Source organism: Diplotaxodon limnothrissa, linkage group LG13, assembly GCF_057381915.1.
Source record: "Diplotaxodon limnothrissa isolate DT_005_m linkage group LG13, D_limnothrissa_male_GT1.1, whole genome shotgun sequence".
NCBI lineage: Eukaryota > Metazoa > Chordata > Actinopteri > Cichliformes > Cichlidae > Diplotaxodon > Diplotaxodon limnothrissa.
Window position 1 is genome coordinate 32,446,243 of NC_140608.1, and position 16,976 is coordinate 32,463,218.

The 16,976-nt window shown below is 43.7% G+C and overlaps 1 protein-coding gene across 3 annotated transcripts; it reads right to left on the reverse strand.

The window, feature by feature from the left end:
* Positions 1-3,995: 3,995 nt before the first annotated feature.
* On the reverse strand, positions 3,996-13,865 carry tspan14 (tetraspanin 14). 3 transcript variants are annotated; one of them, XM_085368962.1, is made up of 9 exons: positions 13,749-13,865; positions 10,741-10,873; positions 10,129-10,179; positions 8,315-8,461; positions 8,058-8,228; positions 7,816-7,941; positions 7,700-7,747; positions 7,409-7,522; positions 3,996-4,783 (listed from the first exon to the last, which is right to left on the reverse strand). In XM_085368962.1, the coding sequence occupies exons 2-9, from the start codon at positions 10,819-10,821 to the stop codon at positions 4,718-4,720; spliced, it is 804 nt and encodes a 267-aa protein (XP_085225088.1). In that variant the 5' UTR covers positions 10,822-10,873; positions 13,749-13,865; the 3' UTR covers positions 3,996-4,717. The 3 variants fall into 3 exon arrangements, with proteins under 3 accessions (XP_085225088.1, XP_085225087.1, XP_085225086.1); XM_085368961.1 differs by lacking the exon at positions 13,749-13,865 and adding an exon at positions 12,283-12,623; XM_085368960.1 differs by lacking the exon at positions 13,749-13,865 and having other exon boundaries at positions 10,741-10,933.
* Between the last annotated feature and the right edge of the window lie 3,111 nt (positions 13,866-16,976).

Sequence of the window (16,976 nt, forward strand, 5' to 3'; positions counted from 1 at the left end):
TTCGCCTGGAGGAGCGGGGGGTGGGGGGGAGCAGGAGCCTGAGGAGGTTCGGGTTTCAGAGCCACTGCTTCCTGTTCAGGTGCTGCAGCGCCGTCCAGCGGGCTCACCGCGCCATCACATGCCCGCTCAGGAGTCCGTGCCAGAGTGCTCTTGAGCACCTGTGAGTGACACACACGACCCAAGTACAAGGGCTCTGACGTCACACAGGAGGTAATCAATAAAACGTCTCTGGAGCGCCTTACATAGTTTCAGCCAATGAGTGAGCCTCCCAGGTAAGGGGGCGGAGTAAAGACTCCGCTTCCTCCAACAGCAGCGATGATGATCTCCAGCATTCATCTCGGAGATGTCGCGGGTCAGAACCACGTGACTGACTCACATCCTGTTTATGTGAAACACATTAAAGAAATCAGCTGTGATCAGGTGGCTGCAGAGGCTCCGTGTTCATGCAGAGGAGCGCGTGTCAGCGCTGACCGTGACGTTTATCTTTAAAACATATTTCAAGTTGTTCAATTCCAATGAACAGCTTGAAATGGTAAAATGCTGAGTGGTGAACTGACAGAGGTTAAAAAAGGTAAGGTTATCCAAAACTGGAAAATAATGTACTTTTCTGGATTACTTCCCCCTCTGTCTGCATTAAAGCAGTGTTGGAACACCATACCATACCCTTGTGAGCATCAGCTGGACGGTATTGTAGTGCAGAAAGTAGTGTGTTGCTACAGAAATAACGAGAAAAAGGTGATTAACGATGGAAGACAACAGACCATCATAAAAATGTAGGTCTGTCCGACAGAGAAATTGCAAAGAAAGTCAAGGTGTCAGTGAGCACGGTTTCCTTCGCACTGACAAACAAACTGACAGGAAGAGGTCTATGGGCTCAAAATGTGGTCATAAATATTTTGTACTTGTAAAAAAGATTTGTGTGGACTTAGCCAAAAAAAAAAAGTATGAATTTTGACCCTATTTTTCTTCCTTTCATCTGATTGGTCAATGTCATGTCAATCACAAATGTAACAATCCAATCAGAGAACAGCTGGGTTTGGCTGCCGGAGGGGCGCTTTTTTGAACTGCAGGTCCTTGAAGGGTGATACAGTTTGGAGGATCGCTATATAAATATCCGATAGCAGCTAGGTCCCCTAACTTTCAGCAGCTGTTGAAAGGAAAAAGTTGTGCTATATCAGTGGTTAGAAATACCATTAATACTTTAGGATTAGTTTAACACAAAGTCAGGGCTGACCCAGGACCATTGCTGTGAGTCACAGTGCGCAGCATAAAGGTCCTTTCACATCGGACGCAGGATGTGCTGCTAATGCTAACTGCTAATTAAAAGCAAAGGATCCAGAATTTGTTGCGCTGGCTGCTGAGCTCTGTGGGTTTTTGCAGCAGCTCTACCTGTACTAGATGCACCTGCTCCTTGTCTTTTCTATCTCTGACTTTATTAGTGATGTGCGGATCGATACTGAAATATCGATTCCTCCGATACCAGTCATTTATGTTCTAGAATCGATACTCATATTAAAATATCGATATTTTAGTAATTTAGGGTAAATTTGTAGGTTATCATTAACAGGAACAGAGTGCAAATAAACTATATCATTTGGATTGTCTACATTGGAAGGAACTACTTAGTCTTCCGCCTGTCATAGTCGTGACATATGTTTGTATAAATGTGTCCAGCCCCTTGTTGTGCACACTCACAACAATGGCTGAGCATAAATGGAGTCATGTGCAGACGTATTTTACTTCCACAAACGGTTGAGACGTAGTTTGCAATACATGTGGCAAGAAAGGGAGGTGTTTTGGCAACACTACTAACCTCATCAAGCACAAGAATATGACGAGCTTATGTTGAGGTGAACTGAAGAGGAGGAGTGGACATGGACAGGTGCTGCAAGGGCGAGACGGACGTCTCTCACGGAGTCCTTTAGTGCTGCAGGCAGGCAACGTGTTCAAATAGCGCACAACTTCAGTTTTTTTTTATTTCTATATGATAACTGTGCATTATTAAGCGATAAGAACAAGTAATCCGATGTCCTGTAATCATTATGATGCTATAATTTGAGATACAATAACTGAAATACGTTTTTGTACAAAGTCTCGGTATCGGATCAGTATCGTCGATACCACCCTGAATTTAACTTTGTATCGGATCGGAAAGGAAATCAGTGGTATCGCACATCACTAGACTTTATGTCCTCTACAAGAGTTTGGGTTTTTTTGCTGGTTCTTCAAATGTTCAATAAAAACATGTATGCTAATTCATAACGAAGAAAGCTTTGTAATGAAGACTGTCATTTCCAAAACACTGCCCGCCCCCACCCCGCGGTCCGCAGCGCTGTTGAAAAGGCTGTGGAAGTCCCTGTATTAAAAACGTAGACCTGTGACACAAAAATCACCACACTCGGACGACCACAGACTGTTTTCCTTAGTGGTGATGAAGGAAAACGCTGGGTTGGCATGTAAAAGGGCATTTATTCCCTTCAAAGACCTGCAGTTCAAAAAAAGCGCCCCTCGACAGCCAAACCCATCTGTTCTCTGATTGGATTGTTACATTTGTGATTGACATGACATTGACCAATCAGATGAAAGGAAGAAAAATAGGGTCAAAATTCATACTTTTTTTTTGGCTAAGTCCACACAAATCTTTTTTACGCACACACAAATTCTTTTTACACATACAAATCTTTTTTACAAGTACAAAATATTTATGACCACATTTTGAGCCCATAGAGTTCTAGCAGACCCAGAGACACAACTGAAACACAGGCCAAGTTTCGGAGCGTTAACAGCTTGATAGGCGGCTCACAGGACAACATGAAGAAGTTATTATGGAGGAATCAACATTTGAACTCTTTGGTTCTTCACACAGGATCTTTGTACGCCGTGGAGAAGATGAAAAGACGGTTCCACAGTGTGTGGCATCGACTGTCAAACATGGAGGAGGAAGTGTGATGGTCTCGGGCTGTTTGCTGATCCAGGGTCAGTGACTACCACGGCATTCTGCAGTGCCATGCAGTACCCTCTGGTATGCACCTAGTTGGTCAGGGGTTCATCCTACAGCAACATAATGACCTAAAACACAAGACCAGGCTGTGCCAAAACTACCACAGGAAAAAAGAACAAGATGGTGAGCTTGTAAACATGGAGTGTCCAGCACAGTCTCCAGACTTAAACCCCATCAAGCTGGTTTGGGATGAACTGGTCATCCCAAACTGCTGTCATGATTTCCCCAGCTTAAAAACAGAATAGAATACAACAGGCCTTTGTCATCGTTCACGTACAATGCAATCCTAATTTTACATGTGAAATCTAAGCCTAACCCTTATGTTTGAGACAAAACGTACGGAAACACAAACTAAAGATCTAAACACACTCAGCCTGCTGATGGGCCTGATATTAGTTACCTATAGCATTACCATTACTGGATAAAAATGATTAAACACAGATTATAATAAGAGATGATTGATCAGTGTGTAAGATGCAGTGACGTCATCACTGTACACAGAGTGAAGATGGAGGCTACAGATTTGATCCTGATCTGTGACATCATCACTGCCTCCATCCTGATATATTGACGACTGAATGACTGTAAACAAAGCAGCAAACTAACATCAGTCTGGGATTTAGCTTTTCTACAAACATGAACACCTGCAGATTACTTCTCTCCTCTGAGCTTTGACAGATTTTACTTTATGAGTCAGAGTATCAGTCACTTGGTTCAGGTGCAGCAGGAGGGGAGGGTCAGAGAATCTGTTACCATGGCAACTGACTCAGTTAGCTTTAATGGTCTTTCTGGAACAGAAAACTAGTTTTCCTCATCTCGGGGTTAACAAACTCAGATTTTATTGGTTTTACTTTAAGGAACCAGTCAGTCACAGATATGTTGTAAATTCCTGTCTTACAGATTCATCCAATTTGTGACCTTTTACTCAATTAGCCGGGTTTTTTTTTTTTTTATCAAATCAATCAGTTTTGTCTTGTGGAAACTTGGCAATCAATAACTGATCAGGACAAAATAAACAAAACAAATTTTTATTCTGGCAAATACAAAAAGGTAAAAATTCACTTTATTAGACACTACTTCAGAATAAATGCCTTTAAACAGGAAACAAAAGTAGGAAGTTTCAACAATAAAAGTCCTGAAATCTTTATTTCAACAAAACTTTATGTATTCAAAGCTTGTTAACAGCAGTCCAGTGTTACTAACGGCTGACTTAATCACACGATCACCTTTACAGGAACAGTTTGAATTTAAGGCTTCTTCTTTTGTGGTACTACCCAGGTTTGTCTTCAGCCTTCTGTGATGACATCACATTTGATGTCACAGACCGGAAGTTGTTTATTCAGAAAATTATCAGCCGATTGATGGAGGTTAAGTACTGGTGATCCTCGGACCGCCCGCAGAGAACCTGAACTCTGTTCTAGGAAGCACTAAGCGGTAAAGTCGGTAGGTCAAAGGTCACATTGGTTTCTAAACATTCATCGAAGCAGCCTAGGGTGGAACTTCGTCACATGACCCCGAACAAGCAAAAAAACAAAACAAAATACACAAACAGAAAGTGGCTTCCGTGCTGTTGTACGTTCCCAGTTTACAACAGAATGCCTTGTTTCAGTTACGATGGCAATGACATCAGAGGAGGAAGAGGAAGAAGAAGGCACATCTGAAGAAAGTTGGTCCTGTAACACCTGGTGTAAGCTCCCCACCCTCCCCTTGCAGGCTTCAGTAGCTGAATTTAACCTTCTCGATGTCGGCGATCAGATTCCTGGCCAGGTAGATCCCCACCATCTGCTCAGAGACACATCAGCCAGTAAGTACTCAGGCAGACAGGTACACAGATAGCACTACTTCAAAGTACCACCAGAGTTCAGATGAGCTGATGAAAGCACAAGTTGTGCAGGTGAGTTTATAACAGATTATAAACACAGGTGTTGTAAAGAAATACACCTGATGAGGAGTGAATCTAACAGAGTGAGCAGGTGAGAGCAGAGACGGCTGAGTGGACTCTGTGGGATCGTTTAGCTGTGACAGCAGAGGTGGGCTCAGGTCATTACAAGCACCTAACACACACACCTGACAGCTGGAACCACTGGAGAAGCCACATTTCCACCTGTTCTTCTTCTTCTTTATCTAAATCCCTGCAGGTAGAATCGCACTCACCTGACCACGACTTTCTAAAGTCCAAAAGTCCTGAGTTAACTGAGAGAACAATTTCAGCTTTTAGACCAACACGAGCTTGTTCTGAATTTGATGGAAGCCACACATCTTTAAAAAGTTCTAAAGAGAAACAGCTGGAGGAACATTTAACAGATAATCATGATAATTTTCAGCAGGTGGGTCACATGATCGGGTATATCAATCAATCAAAATTTATTTATATAGCACATTTTTAAAGACCGAAGTACACCAAAGTGCTTTCCAGTAAAATCATGATACAGATAAAAAACAAAAAATCACAATATAAAATATAAATTACAGATATAAATAAAATATAAAATAATTACATAATCTAAATGCAAAGCCAGATGTAAATTACCCTAATTCGCCTTGAATGCCAGGTTAAACAAATACGTTTTTAAACGTGATTTAAAAGACTGAATGGAATCTGATGCGCGAATATGAAGAGGAAGAGTATTCCATAACCTGGGTGCAGCAACGGCAAAGGCACGGTCTCCTCTAGTCTTCAGCCGAGACCTAGGTTGCACTAAGAGCAGTTGGCCCGATGATCTTAGTGCTCTCTGAGGGCTATACAGACAGAGGAGATCAGCTAGGTAGTCAGGTGCCATATTGTTTAGAATTTTATAAGTAAACAATAAAATTTTAAAATCAATTTGGTATTTAATAGGAAGCCAGTGTAAATTTGCCAGAACAGGGGTGATAGAATCGTACTTTCTAGTGCCAGTCAAGAGACGTGCTGCGGCATTTTGGACCAGCTGCAAACGCTGAAGAAGAGAAGATTGTAGGCCCAAGTAGAGAGAATTACAATAATCCAGTCTTGAAGTGATGAAAGCATGAATGAGTTTCTCCAGATCTTTGTGAGGTATGTAAGGTTTAGCCTTAGAAATTAGGCGTAGTTGGTGAAAGCTGGTTTTTACCACAGTAAGCGATCGTGGCTCAAGAGTTGGGAGTTCGCCTTGTAATCGGAAGGTTGCCGGTTCGAGCCCCGGCTTGGACAGTCTCGGTCGTTGTGTCCTTGGGCAAGACACTTCACCCACTGCCTACTGGTGGTGGTCAGAGGGCCCGGTGGCGCCAGTGTCCGGCAGCCTCACCTCTGTCAGTGCGCCCCAGGGTGGCTGTGGCTACAATGTAGCTGCCATCACCAGTGTGTGAATGTGTGTGTGAATGGGTGGATGACTGGATATGTAAAGCGCTTTGGGGTCCTTAGGGACTAGTAAAGCGCTATATAAATACAGGCCATTTACCATTTACAGTAGAGACCTGTTTATCTAGTTTGAAGGAGCTATCCATGAAAACTCCAAGATTCCTAGCAGCATCAGTGAGGTGGTTAGCAACAGGCCCGAATGTGCCAGTCAGTTGTCCCAGAGGCATATTTCTATCAAAAACAATAATTTCTGTCTTCTTTTCATTTAAAGTAAGAAAGTTGCGTAAAGAGCATATTAGAGAGGCAGAGCTTGCCCACTGTGAAAACTACACATCACTGTGAACATCTAATCATCTACAGAACATGACTTCATCAAAATACCCTGGAGGCCTCCCTGGAGGGATGAGGCTGATGACTGATCCTCAGGCAGCACTGCGTTAAAAACCGACATAATTCTGAGATGGAAACCAGTCACCCTGCACATCTGGAAAGGCTCCATCAGTGCAGAAAAGTACAAACCGGTTCTAGAGCCACATCTGCTCTGTCCAGATGTGTTCTTCAGGAAGGCCTTCATGTCCGATCAGGACCATGCTAAACTGCATCTATTCAAGCAGCACGGCTCTGCAGAAGAAGAGTCCGGCTGCTGAACCTGCCCGACTGCAGTCCAGAGCTTTTATACCAACAACAGGACGAAGCAGAGCGAGAGAGACTGCTCAGCTCACAGACCAGATATTGTCGAAACGGTGAAATGATTTTCTCAGTTTGATGGTTTTCTGTTCTTTTGTGAATAAAATAGGAGTTTATGAGGGTTGGGTTGCTCTGTCAGACACCTGAACCACACATATGTGGATATTCGCACAAACAGCAATTTGTGTTTTGGGGCCCTTTGGATCTCGCCAATCTACCTGAAAGCCATCTGTGACACTTCAGAACGTCGAGAAAAACAGCCAGGTGAATGAATCGCCTGCTGCAAACCTCCAAAGGATGTGAAAGTTGTTCAGGAAGCCTCCAGCAGTGGGAACTTATCAGGTCAAAGTTCTGACGCTGATAAAACCCTGAGCCTTCTCACAGAGTAAAAGATGTTTGCTTACCTGCAGCAGGGAGATGACTACGAAGACGATGGCCACCGTGTACAGATTTCTCGGCAACCAGTCCTCCAACGCCGCAATGCAGCCTTTGGTGTAGATATGCTTACTCCACTCTGACTGCACAGGAACCCGAGAACATCAGAGAACGTTAGGCTGTGAGGTTCTCAATGGAACATGCAACTTATTTATACAAGTCTATTCCTCTGTCAGCAGCTGGGATGCCACATCGGCCTCATGTTATATCTGCTCACCTGTCCAGCAGGTGTTAAATGACACCACAGGAAGTGACCTCACCTGGTTGCGCCTCACGTCATAGCCACACTGAGTGTTCATCACCAAGTCCTGAAACAGATGGCAGGTTAACGGTTTGATTGCCTGCACCGATCAGAACTGATTATTGATCAACTCACAGCAGGATCTTGGATGCAGCAGGAGAACGGAACGCCGCACTTCTCTCTGCTACGGTTATTCTCGTCGCAGCTGAAGTACACGTTCTGGTTCCAGTCCTGCGGGGTCTGAGCGCCACAGCAGGCGTTCTGCGTGAGAATAGTTCCAAAGGTAAGACCCCAAAGAACTAAAAGCTGAAAGTTCCTCTATAAAGAAATAGTTCTCAAGGTTTTTTCCCCGGTACTAAAGGGAACAGATGTTTTACCATCCTCTGCACAGAGTCGATGAGGTTCTGCAGGTCGATGTCGTCTCTGTACCCCTTGATGTTTTCCAGGAAGAACTCGTTGATCCATGCTCTGACCTGACTTTGGAAAACCACCACCAGCACTGCCGCCGTCAGCTCCAGGAAGAAGATCAAGCCAATCACACCTGAGAACTGATCACAAGAACCACACAGAACATTTCAACATTGAAAATCTGATGCACAGCAGGAAGTTTCCAGCTTAAAATGTGTTCACGTACAAACTTCAGCAGACAGATGTTTTCCCTCAGCGCTCCCACGCAGCCAGCAAACCCCAGGACGAAGGTGATGCCACCAACTGCCAGAACCAACCAAACTGGGTCGAACCCGTGCACCCGGGTTACCTGGGTTAGGTCCATCAGCACTCCCTGTGAACCAGCAGAGAAAGCCTCATGTAGTCTGCAGCAACCATCACAGCAAAGTGGTTTCAGCTGACCGTGGTGAAATCGTTTTTTGTTTTTCCCCAAACTATGAATCAAATTTGGTGCTCCGGCCGAGTTTTGGTCACAGCAGGAAAATGTTTGTGAAGATGGCTGTAAATCAGGGCCTCGAGGGCCGGTGTCCTGCAGGTTTTAGACATCACCTTCAGTCAACGCACCTGAATCAAATGACGAATTCATTACCAGGGTTCTGGAGAATTTCAAGACATGTTGAGGAGGTCATTTAACCATTTGAATCAGCAGACACGTCTAAACCTGCAGGACACTGAGCCTTGAGGCCTGGAGTTCCCCACCCCTGATCTAGATGGAGTCACCTGTTATTACAGGATTGGTCGGCGTGGAAACAGGCAAAACCAACCCCCGACACCTAAAAGTCAAAGCCGTTGATCAGCTGTTCTTCGCATTGTCATCTAAAAGCTTGCAGTTTGAGAAAACAAACTGTGGTCTAAGTCATTTCAGTAGAAACAGCCTAGACTTAAAGTTTTCATGTGTTGATGACCAGTGTTGGTCAAGTTACTTGAAAACAGTAATCAGTAACTAATTACTGATTACTCCCCCAAAAAAGTAATCCCGTTACTTTACTGATTACTTATTTTCAAAAGTAATTAATTACTTAGTTACTTAGTTACTTTTTAAAAACACGATTTACAACCTGAACAGGTGATAAAGCGATAGATCTTTCAGCCCCATTCTACTTTTTCTGCATAATCCATCATACAAAATGTAATCAAATGGAAAAGTCTCTTTTTTTAACTTGTTTTATCAGTTTTAATCTTTTAACTTTATGCATCAAGCAAACATTAAATTATCTGCAACATTCTCTGACTTGAATAAATTAGTTTAACATTTAAACCTATTTTCTGCACATTCCAGCACATAAAATAAAATATTTTTGTGTTTACACTCAGTCTTTCAAATAGATGCAAGTAAAACACAACAGACAATAAATAAAGTCAAAGACTCAGCGGTCCTGTTGCTCTATTTTCACCTGTAAAGCAGGAGTGGGGTAGGCGGAGGTTTACCCTGGTGCAGGTGTGCCGCGGTCAGTGGAAGAATCCGCGAGTTTCCCATTACCTCGTTGCGCACTCGGTGCTTGCTTGGAAGTTTAGGGGTTTTTTTCGCTGTAAAAAGTTTTCTTCCCACGCACAACGGATGCTAATGGTTTTGTCACTTTTTATGGGATCAAACTCAAAGTAAGGTCAGTACTTCCACGCTTTAAACGCTGCACGCTCATACTCTCTCTGCACTCGATATATGATCCATTGTTGATCTGCACACAGCTGTTGTCACCAACGTCGCACTTGCTTACGTCACTGTCATGAGACATTCTCGCAAAAAAATCACGGTTTTAGTAACGCAGTAACGCAGCGTTCCTACGGGAAAGTAACGGTAATCTAATTACCGATTTTGCAATAGTAATCCCTTACTTTACTCGTTACTTGAAAAAAGTAATCAGATTACAGTAACGCGTTACTTGTAACTTGTAACGTTACTTGTAACGCGTTACTGCCCATCTCTGTTGATGACTCATCGCGAGACTTACACTTGCTCTCAGCAAGACAAAGACTGAGACCACACCCCTCAGCGTCACTCACCTTCTCACTCCATGCCCAGAAACCTGCTGCAATGAAGGCAATGCCAGCCAGCTGCAACACAGACACACCAGCAATTAAACAGAGCCACGGAAACAAGACTCAACTGACCAACGTTTAGACCGATCCCACCCTGCTGAATTAATTCCAGATGTTTTACATGTGACCACACAGTGTCTGATTGGTTGGTCTGCTGCAGTCAGCCAAACTCATATAAACATGTCACAGACAAGAAGTGTTGGACAGACTGAACCTCACACAATCTCATCTGTTAACCCCACACTTCCTCTAAACAGGAAGCGAGTGACCTCACTTCCTGTCACCCATGGGCAGACAGGAAACAGAGTGTCTAGTTTAGCTCAGTGAAAGTCTGTACAGGAAACAGCACAGACACAGGAAATCTCTTTAGCTCTGTTCTCTTGTTATTGTTCTGTTCTGGTGTGTGCAGAACCTCTGCTGTATCTGCATGCTGCCAGCAGGGGGCAATGGTCTCCCATACTCATGTACCTTCTACTACTTCATTTTTTTTTTTTTATCTTTTTGTCATGGAAAACAAACGGCATCATGCCATTGAGGTCAGACAAGAGGAACAGGTGATAGATGTGTGAAACTCACCCAGAAGATAATATTGTAGCTGAACATCAGGTATTTGTAGCAGCAGTTGATCTCAGCATTCTCATAGCGATAGTAATACATCTGAGAAAGAATCCACACACTATAACCAAACAGGAAGTGATGCGCTGAAGTTCTGAGAAAACAGGAAACAGAGTCTGTCATAGTTTACTCAAACAGAAAATAGTTTCATGTAAGGAGCTCACTGCAGATGCGACATGTGACTGTCAGGTTACATCAAAGAATTTAACATCATCAGTCAGAGTGCCACACTGACCCACGCACAGATGTGCCATCACTGCTATTCACCTGGGGTCCGTTCTTCGTACCTCGCTTACTACATCCAAGATCAAATCATCGCGCTAACTTTGAGCTCGCTATTCCGGTTCTCCGAACACACCTGTTGTTGACGATTAGTATAGCTGGATGAAGTAATGTGAGATCACTGGGTGGCTTAACAGGGGCTACGCATCGATAGTAGAAACATTGATCGGCAACCCTTTGATTGGTCGGTGAAAATGTCGAAGGAGCGCGCTCAGTATTTTTTGGCAGCAGAGCAAGAACTCTTGATTGAGGGATTTCAGGAGTTTCAGAGTTTAATTAAAACGCAAGGGAACACTGCAAAGGCTGCAAAAGCAAGGAGAGAGGGCTGGCAGAAAGTTGCTGACAAATTAAACTCGTAAGTAATTTAATAATAACAATAATAATGGAGTGGATTTATATAGCGCTTTTCAAGGCACCCAAAGCGATTTACAATGCCACTATCCAGTCACTCTCACATTCACACACTGGTGGAGGCAGCTACAGTTGTAGCCACAGCTGCCCTGGGGCAGACTGACAGAAGCCAGGCTGCCATATCGCGCCATCGGCCCCTCTGGCCAACACCAGTAGGCGGTAGGGTAGATTATATTATATTATATTACATTATATCCTCTTTCACATTAGAGCCACAACAGGACCCACTAGAACATGGGAACAAGTAAAAGTGAAATATAAGAATATTCTACAGAATGGTAATATTTATCACTTATATTGCTTTTAGTCTCTTGCAAAGAGACCCTGAAATAATCTGTTTGTTTATAACAGCAACCAAGGGCAGAGCAAAAAAAGACAGGTGGTGGTCCTGCACCCCCTCGTCAACAAGTTGGTTAAGTGAATAATACCCTCAAGGGAAAATCGATATCTCTCTATGAGCACACTGTCGCGCTGAGCTAAAGGAGCTTGTCTATCCCGCAATATACGCTGAATTCTGAAAACTCTCCTTATCAATCTTGCACCTTCCGCAATGGGTGGCTCGCGTATACGGACAGGACATGGCTGCGACAGGCTTCCCAAATCCACCTTCGCTTTTATAGCCGTGGTCTCTCATCTTGATTACATGAAGTAATTTACTATTACTACTCTAAAATATGAATTACATCTGAAATAATCAAATACATGACATAGAATGATTAATAGTATGTATCTGTATGAAATCAATAAAAGGATCAAGTACTGCATTATCTTTAGTTACATTGATAATATGTATAAATGAAGCGGACATACCTGAGTGGGCGCGATCTAATACTGTTTACATAAAGTAAGCCTGCTCCCAAGCAGGTTTACGCTTACGGATCTGTTGCTATGACAGCAAGTCCCGGATGAGCTTCGGAGAACCGAACGATCCAAGATCACGCGAAATCGTCAACAATCAAATCCAGCTAACTTACTTAGCGAGGTACGAAGAACGGACCCCTGGTCCAGGCTGTGTGGACAGCTGACAGTCAGGTGACGAGTTTTCAGACGTAAGTTAAGGTCAGGGGTCAGAGATATTTTGGCTTAACGGGAAGTTAGATGCTTTCAGAATAAAGGTTTACAACAGTATCAAGATTCTTTATTTGTCACATGCATAGTTATACGAGCACAACACGCAGTGAAATCAATACCAGTGTCACACACAGCTCCCACCCACTAACAGCTGAAGTCGACACAGTTCGTCACACTGAACAACACTTTAAGAGGAAGTTCAGATGTCAGTAAAGCTCCCGTTTCAACAACACTGAAGTATTAAACAGTCACACAAACGTTAACTTGGTCGGCGTACATGTTAGCATTAGCTGTTTAACTGTTAGCAGTGACCCCATAATCACATTGGCCATCTGTTACCATTAACGTACAGTTAGCAGACTTATCGCAGCTGAACGGGTCGTGGATGCAATGAGGGCAGAGCAGCCAATCAGACGCTTTCAGGCCTGACGAGCAGAGCCAAGAGAGCCGAGCGAGGCTGCAGGCGGACGTGGACTTTTCTATTTTAACATCGTTTATTAAAATGTTTTTGTAGCAGCTGTAAGGTCAGTTTTAAAATGCTCGCAGTCATCAGTTCAATCGTTCACAGTGAGCGCTCTGTTATACATCTTCTTTATTTCAGCATAAATAACGCCGCTCTCCATCCATACTTAGCCCTTGCCCATAATGCTCTTCTTCTACAATAAATAAATGATTCGGATGTGTTACTTCTTGTGTTTAATCTAACGAATAAATTGGAGCTTTTTTGAGAAACGACGTCTTCGTCGTTACTTGTTTCACAGGGCGGGCTGAAGACAGCAGATGTGACCCTCCAATCGGTCTGATTGGATTCGGGTTAAAGTTTATTGATCAGGTCTTTTCACACTGCACTGATAGGGGTTTTATTGATCACAGTCCAATCACACTGAAGTTTAATAAACTGGCAAACTATTCCCTGTCTGGTCTTATTGATCAGTGATGAGTTCCGGTGATGAGTAATTGATCAGTTACTGAGTTCAGCTCAGGCTGACCTGTAATTCCTAATTAATCGATTATCAACCCACGTCAATCCGCAGAGCATCGATTATTGCCCACCATTCGTCAGTTTGCCATCATATTATTGACTGGTCTATTACTCAGTTTTGGTATCGACAAACAGGAAGTTCCTGATGCTAAATGTTAGCACGGAAAAGCTAAGGAAGAGACACAACGTATAAAAGCAGAAGCGAGCTCCTCCCGAAACTCACCTCCGATCACTGACCAATAGATCCTTCTCCCGCTCCGATCTCTAATCGATAATGTTTTAACTTTGAGTTGAGAGCCGAACTTCCTTTTCTTCCGCTGTTAACGCACTTCCTCTTCTTCTGTGGTGCAACAGGGGACAGAGTGAATCAGTGACACCTGCTAGAGGAGAAGAGAACTGCAACAACAAACGCCTGAAATCTGCGTTAACGCACCAACTGTTAATTTATACTGAGCACTGAAAAGGTTTTACACAACCGCGCAGAGAGCGAGAGAATAGAATAGAAGCGAATATTCCACTAAGGAACTAGAAGTTAATTTGGAGAACCAGCTTCAACAAAACAACGTTGGTGAAGTCTGGAGAGGCCTCAGAACCATCTCGGGCCACAAACAGCAGAACTCTCTGCCTGGGAGGGATGTGAGGTGGGCAAATGAACTGAATCATTTCTTCAACAGATTTGATTCAGCCATGAGGCAGTCTGCAACATCGGCTGCAGACTCACCCACCCCCACTGCTGCTGTTCCACCTCAGACACTTCACACCTCCTCTATTCACCCTGCTCACTCCCCCCCACCCCCAACTGCAGCATCCAATACACACTCAACACAAGGCTCCAGCCTGTCTCTCTCAACCACCCAGGTTAGGAGGGAACTGAGGAGGATTAATGGCAAGAAGGCAGCGGGTCCAGATGGCATCAGCTCGAGGGTCGTCAGGTCCTGCGCGGACCAACTGTGTGGGGTGATGGAGCACCTCTTCAACCTGAGCCTGAGGTTGGGAAGAGTCCCACAGCTCTGGAAAACCTCCTGTGTTGTACCAGTGCCAAAGACTTCACGCCCCAAGGACCTCAACAGCTACAGGCCGGTGGCTCTGACATCCCACCTGATGAAGACCCTGGAGCGGTTGGTCCTGGCTCAGCTTCGGCGCCTAATAAGCTCATCACTGGACCCACTTCAGTTTGCCTACCAGCCTGGCATTGGAGCGGATGATGCCGTCATTCACCTCCTACATCGTTCCCTCGCTCACCTGGAGACCGCTGGAAGCACTGTGAGAATCATGTTCTTTGATTTCTCCAGTGCCTTCAACACTATTCTTCCCTCGGTTCTAAAGGACAAGCTGGTGAACTCTGGAGTGGACCATCACCTCACTACCTGGATCCTGGACTACCTCACCGACCAACCACAGTATGTGAGGACTCAGGGCTGTGTGTCGGACAGGGTCGTCTGCAGTACGGGGGCCCCACAGGGAACGGTTCTGGCTCCGTTCCTCTTCACCATCTACACTGCAGACTTCTCCCACAATTCCACCCAGTGCTTCCTGCAGAAGTTCTCTGATGACTCTGCAATAGTCGGCCTCATCACTGATGGGGACGACAAGGAGTACAGAGGTCTGACCCAAGACTTTGTGGACTGGTGCCAGCTGAACTACCTCCAGATCAACGCCAGTAAAACCAAGGAACTGGTGGTAGACTTCCGCAGGCACAAGCATTCTCCACTGCAACCACTGAACATCCAAGGTATGGACATTGAGGCTGTGGACAGCTACAGGTACCTTGGTGTTCATCTGAACAATAGACTGGACTGGACTCATAACTCAGACGCCCTCTACAGGAAAGGGCAGAGCAGGTTGTACCTGCTGCGGAGACTCAGGTCGTTTGGAGTGGAGGGCCCACTCCTGAAGACCTTCTATGACTCTGTTGTGGCTTCTGCTATCTTTTATGGCGTGGTCTGCTGGGGCGGCAGCATCTCTGCTGGGGACAGGAAGAGACTGAATAGGCTGATCCGAAGGGCCAGCTCTGTTCTAGGATGCCCTCTGGACCCAGTGGAGGTGGTGAGTGACAGGAGAACGGCGGCTAAGCTGTCATCCCTGATGGACAACATCTCCCACCCCATGCAGCAGACTGTGACAGCACTGAGCAGCTCCTTCAGTGGGAGACTGCGGCACCCACGGTGTGGGACGGAGAGATTTCGCAGGTCTTTCCTCCCCACTGCTGTCAGACTCCATAATAAAGACTTTAACTGATCAAGCACACACATCCATACATATGCAATAATACTAAGTGCAATAATCCTTTCTGTCATCGTTGTATTTTTACTCAGTTGTATATAGTATTTGTATTTGTATTCTATTTTTATCTTATTGTATATTTATTTTATTTTATTCTATTCTGTACAGTTGTGTACTGTATTTATTCTTATTGTATTCTAATTTTTGCCTCATAACTTTTGCACTGTCCACTCCTGCTGTGACAAAACAAATTTCCCACGTGTGGGACTAATAAAGCTTATCTTATCTTATCTTATCTTATCTTATTTAGAAAAGCGACAAAATATTTCAAAATATATACTAGAGATGGCACGATACTACTTTTTTATGTCCGATACCGATATCATAAATTTGGATATCTGCCGATACCGATATGAATCCGATATAGTGTTTTTTAATCAACAAAACTGTTTTTTAAATATCTTGCTGCATTTTGTGTAAGTTCATACTCAAGTTTAAAACAACAACTACACTAAAGCTATTCTGTTATACCTGTATGCAAAAAAAAAAAATTTCATAGTTCAGCAATACTGATCAATCTAATAAACTTAAACCTACACCATCCTCCCTATTCTGGTATTTTAAAGAGTACTTAGCATAAATATTAAGCAACCTAACTAATAGGGTTCCAACTCCCAGCAACAACAAAAATAAATAAATAAAAAATGGGGAACCACCCCTCACGCTCCACCTCATGATGCTTAATCAACGTAATCAACCTTAATGTGATGCAGTGCACAGAAAATGCACAGAAATCAATTATTTTTCAAGAAATATTAAATAGATTCAACATCTTTCTTCAACAAAATTGCAGACTGCACAGATGGTACCTTCCCAAAGGAAAAAGTACTATAGCTTACTAGGGTATATATATATATATATATATTAGACTTAATAGTTACTATATACAGTAATGGACTTCTATTCATTTTGCATCAAATTAAAACTTTGGGTGTCAGATAATTATTTATTAAAAGCTAGACATTTTAAATGAGAATAAGAAAGAAAAGTATGTCTTTGTGCCCCCTTTTCCCTGTTAATGCCCTATCGGCCCCCCTGGCTAAACTTTGCTAGATCCGCCCCTGCACAGTTACCAGCCGTCAGCTGTAGAAAAAGATCCTCGAGTAGAAAGTAATATTAAATAAATTCTAACAACAGCTGATCAAGCTTAAACGTGCTGCTGTTGTTC

Excerpts from the sequence above, each read along its gene's own strand:
- tspan14 (XM_085368960.1), bottom strand. The coding sequence starts at position 10,902 with ATGACAGACTCTGTTTCCTGTTTTCTCAGAACTTCAGCGCATCACTTC. Across the intron at positions 10,180-10,740 it reads GCTACAATATTATCTTCTGG|CTGGCTGGCATTGCCTTCAT; the intron begins GTGAGTTTCACA and ends TCTGTGTTGCAG. Across the intron at positions 8,229-8,314 it reads ACATCTGTCTGCTGAAGTTT|TTCTCAGGTGTGATTGGCTT; the intron begins GTACGTGAACAC and ends TCTTGTGATCAG.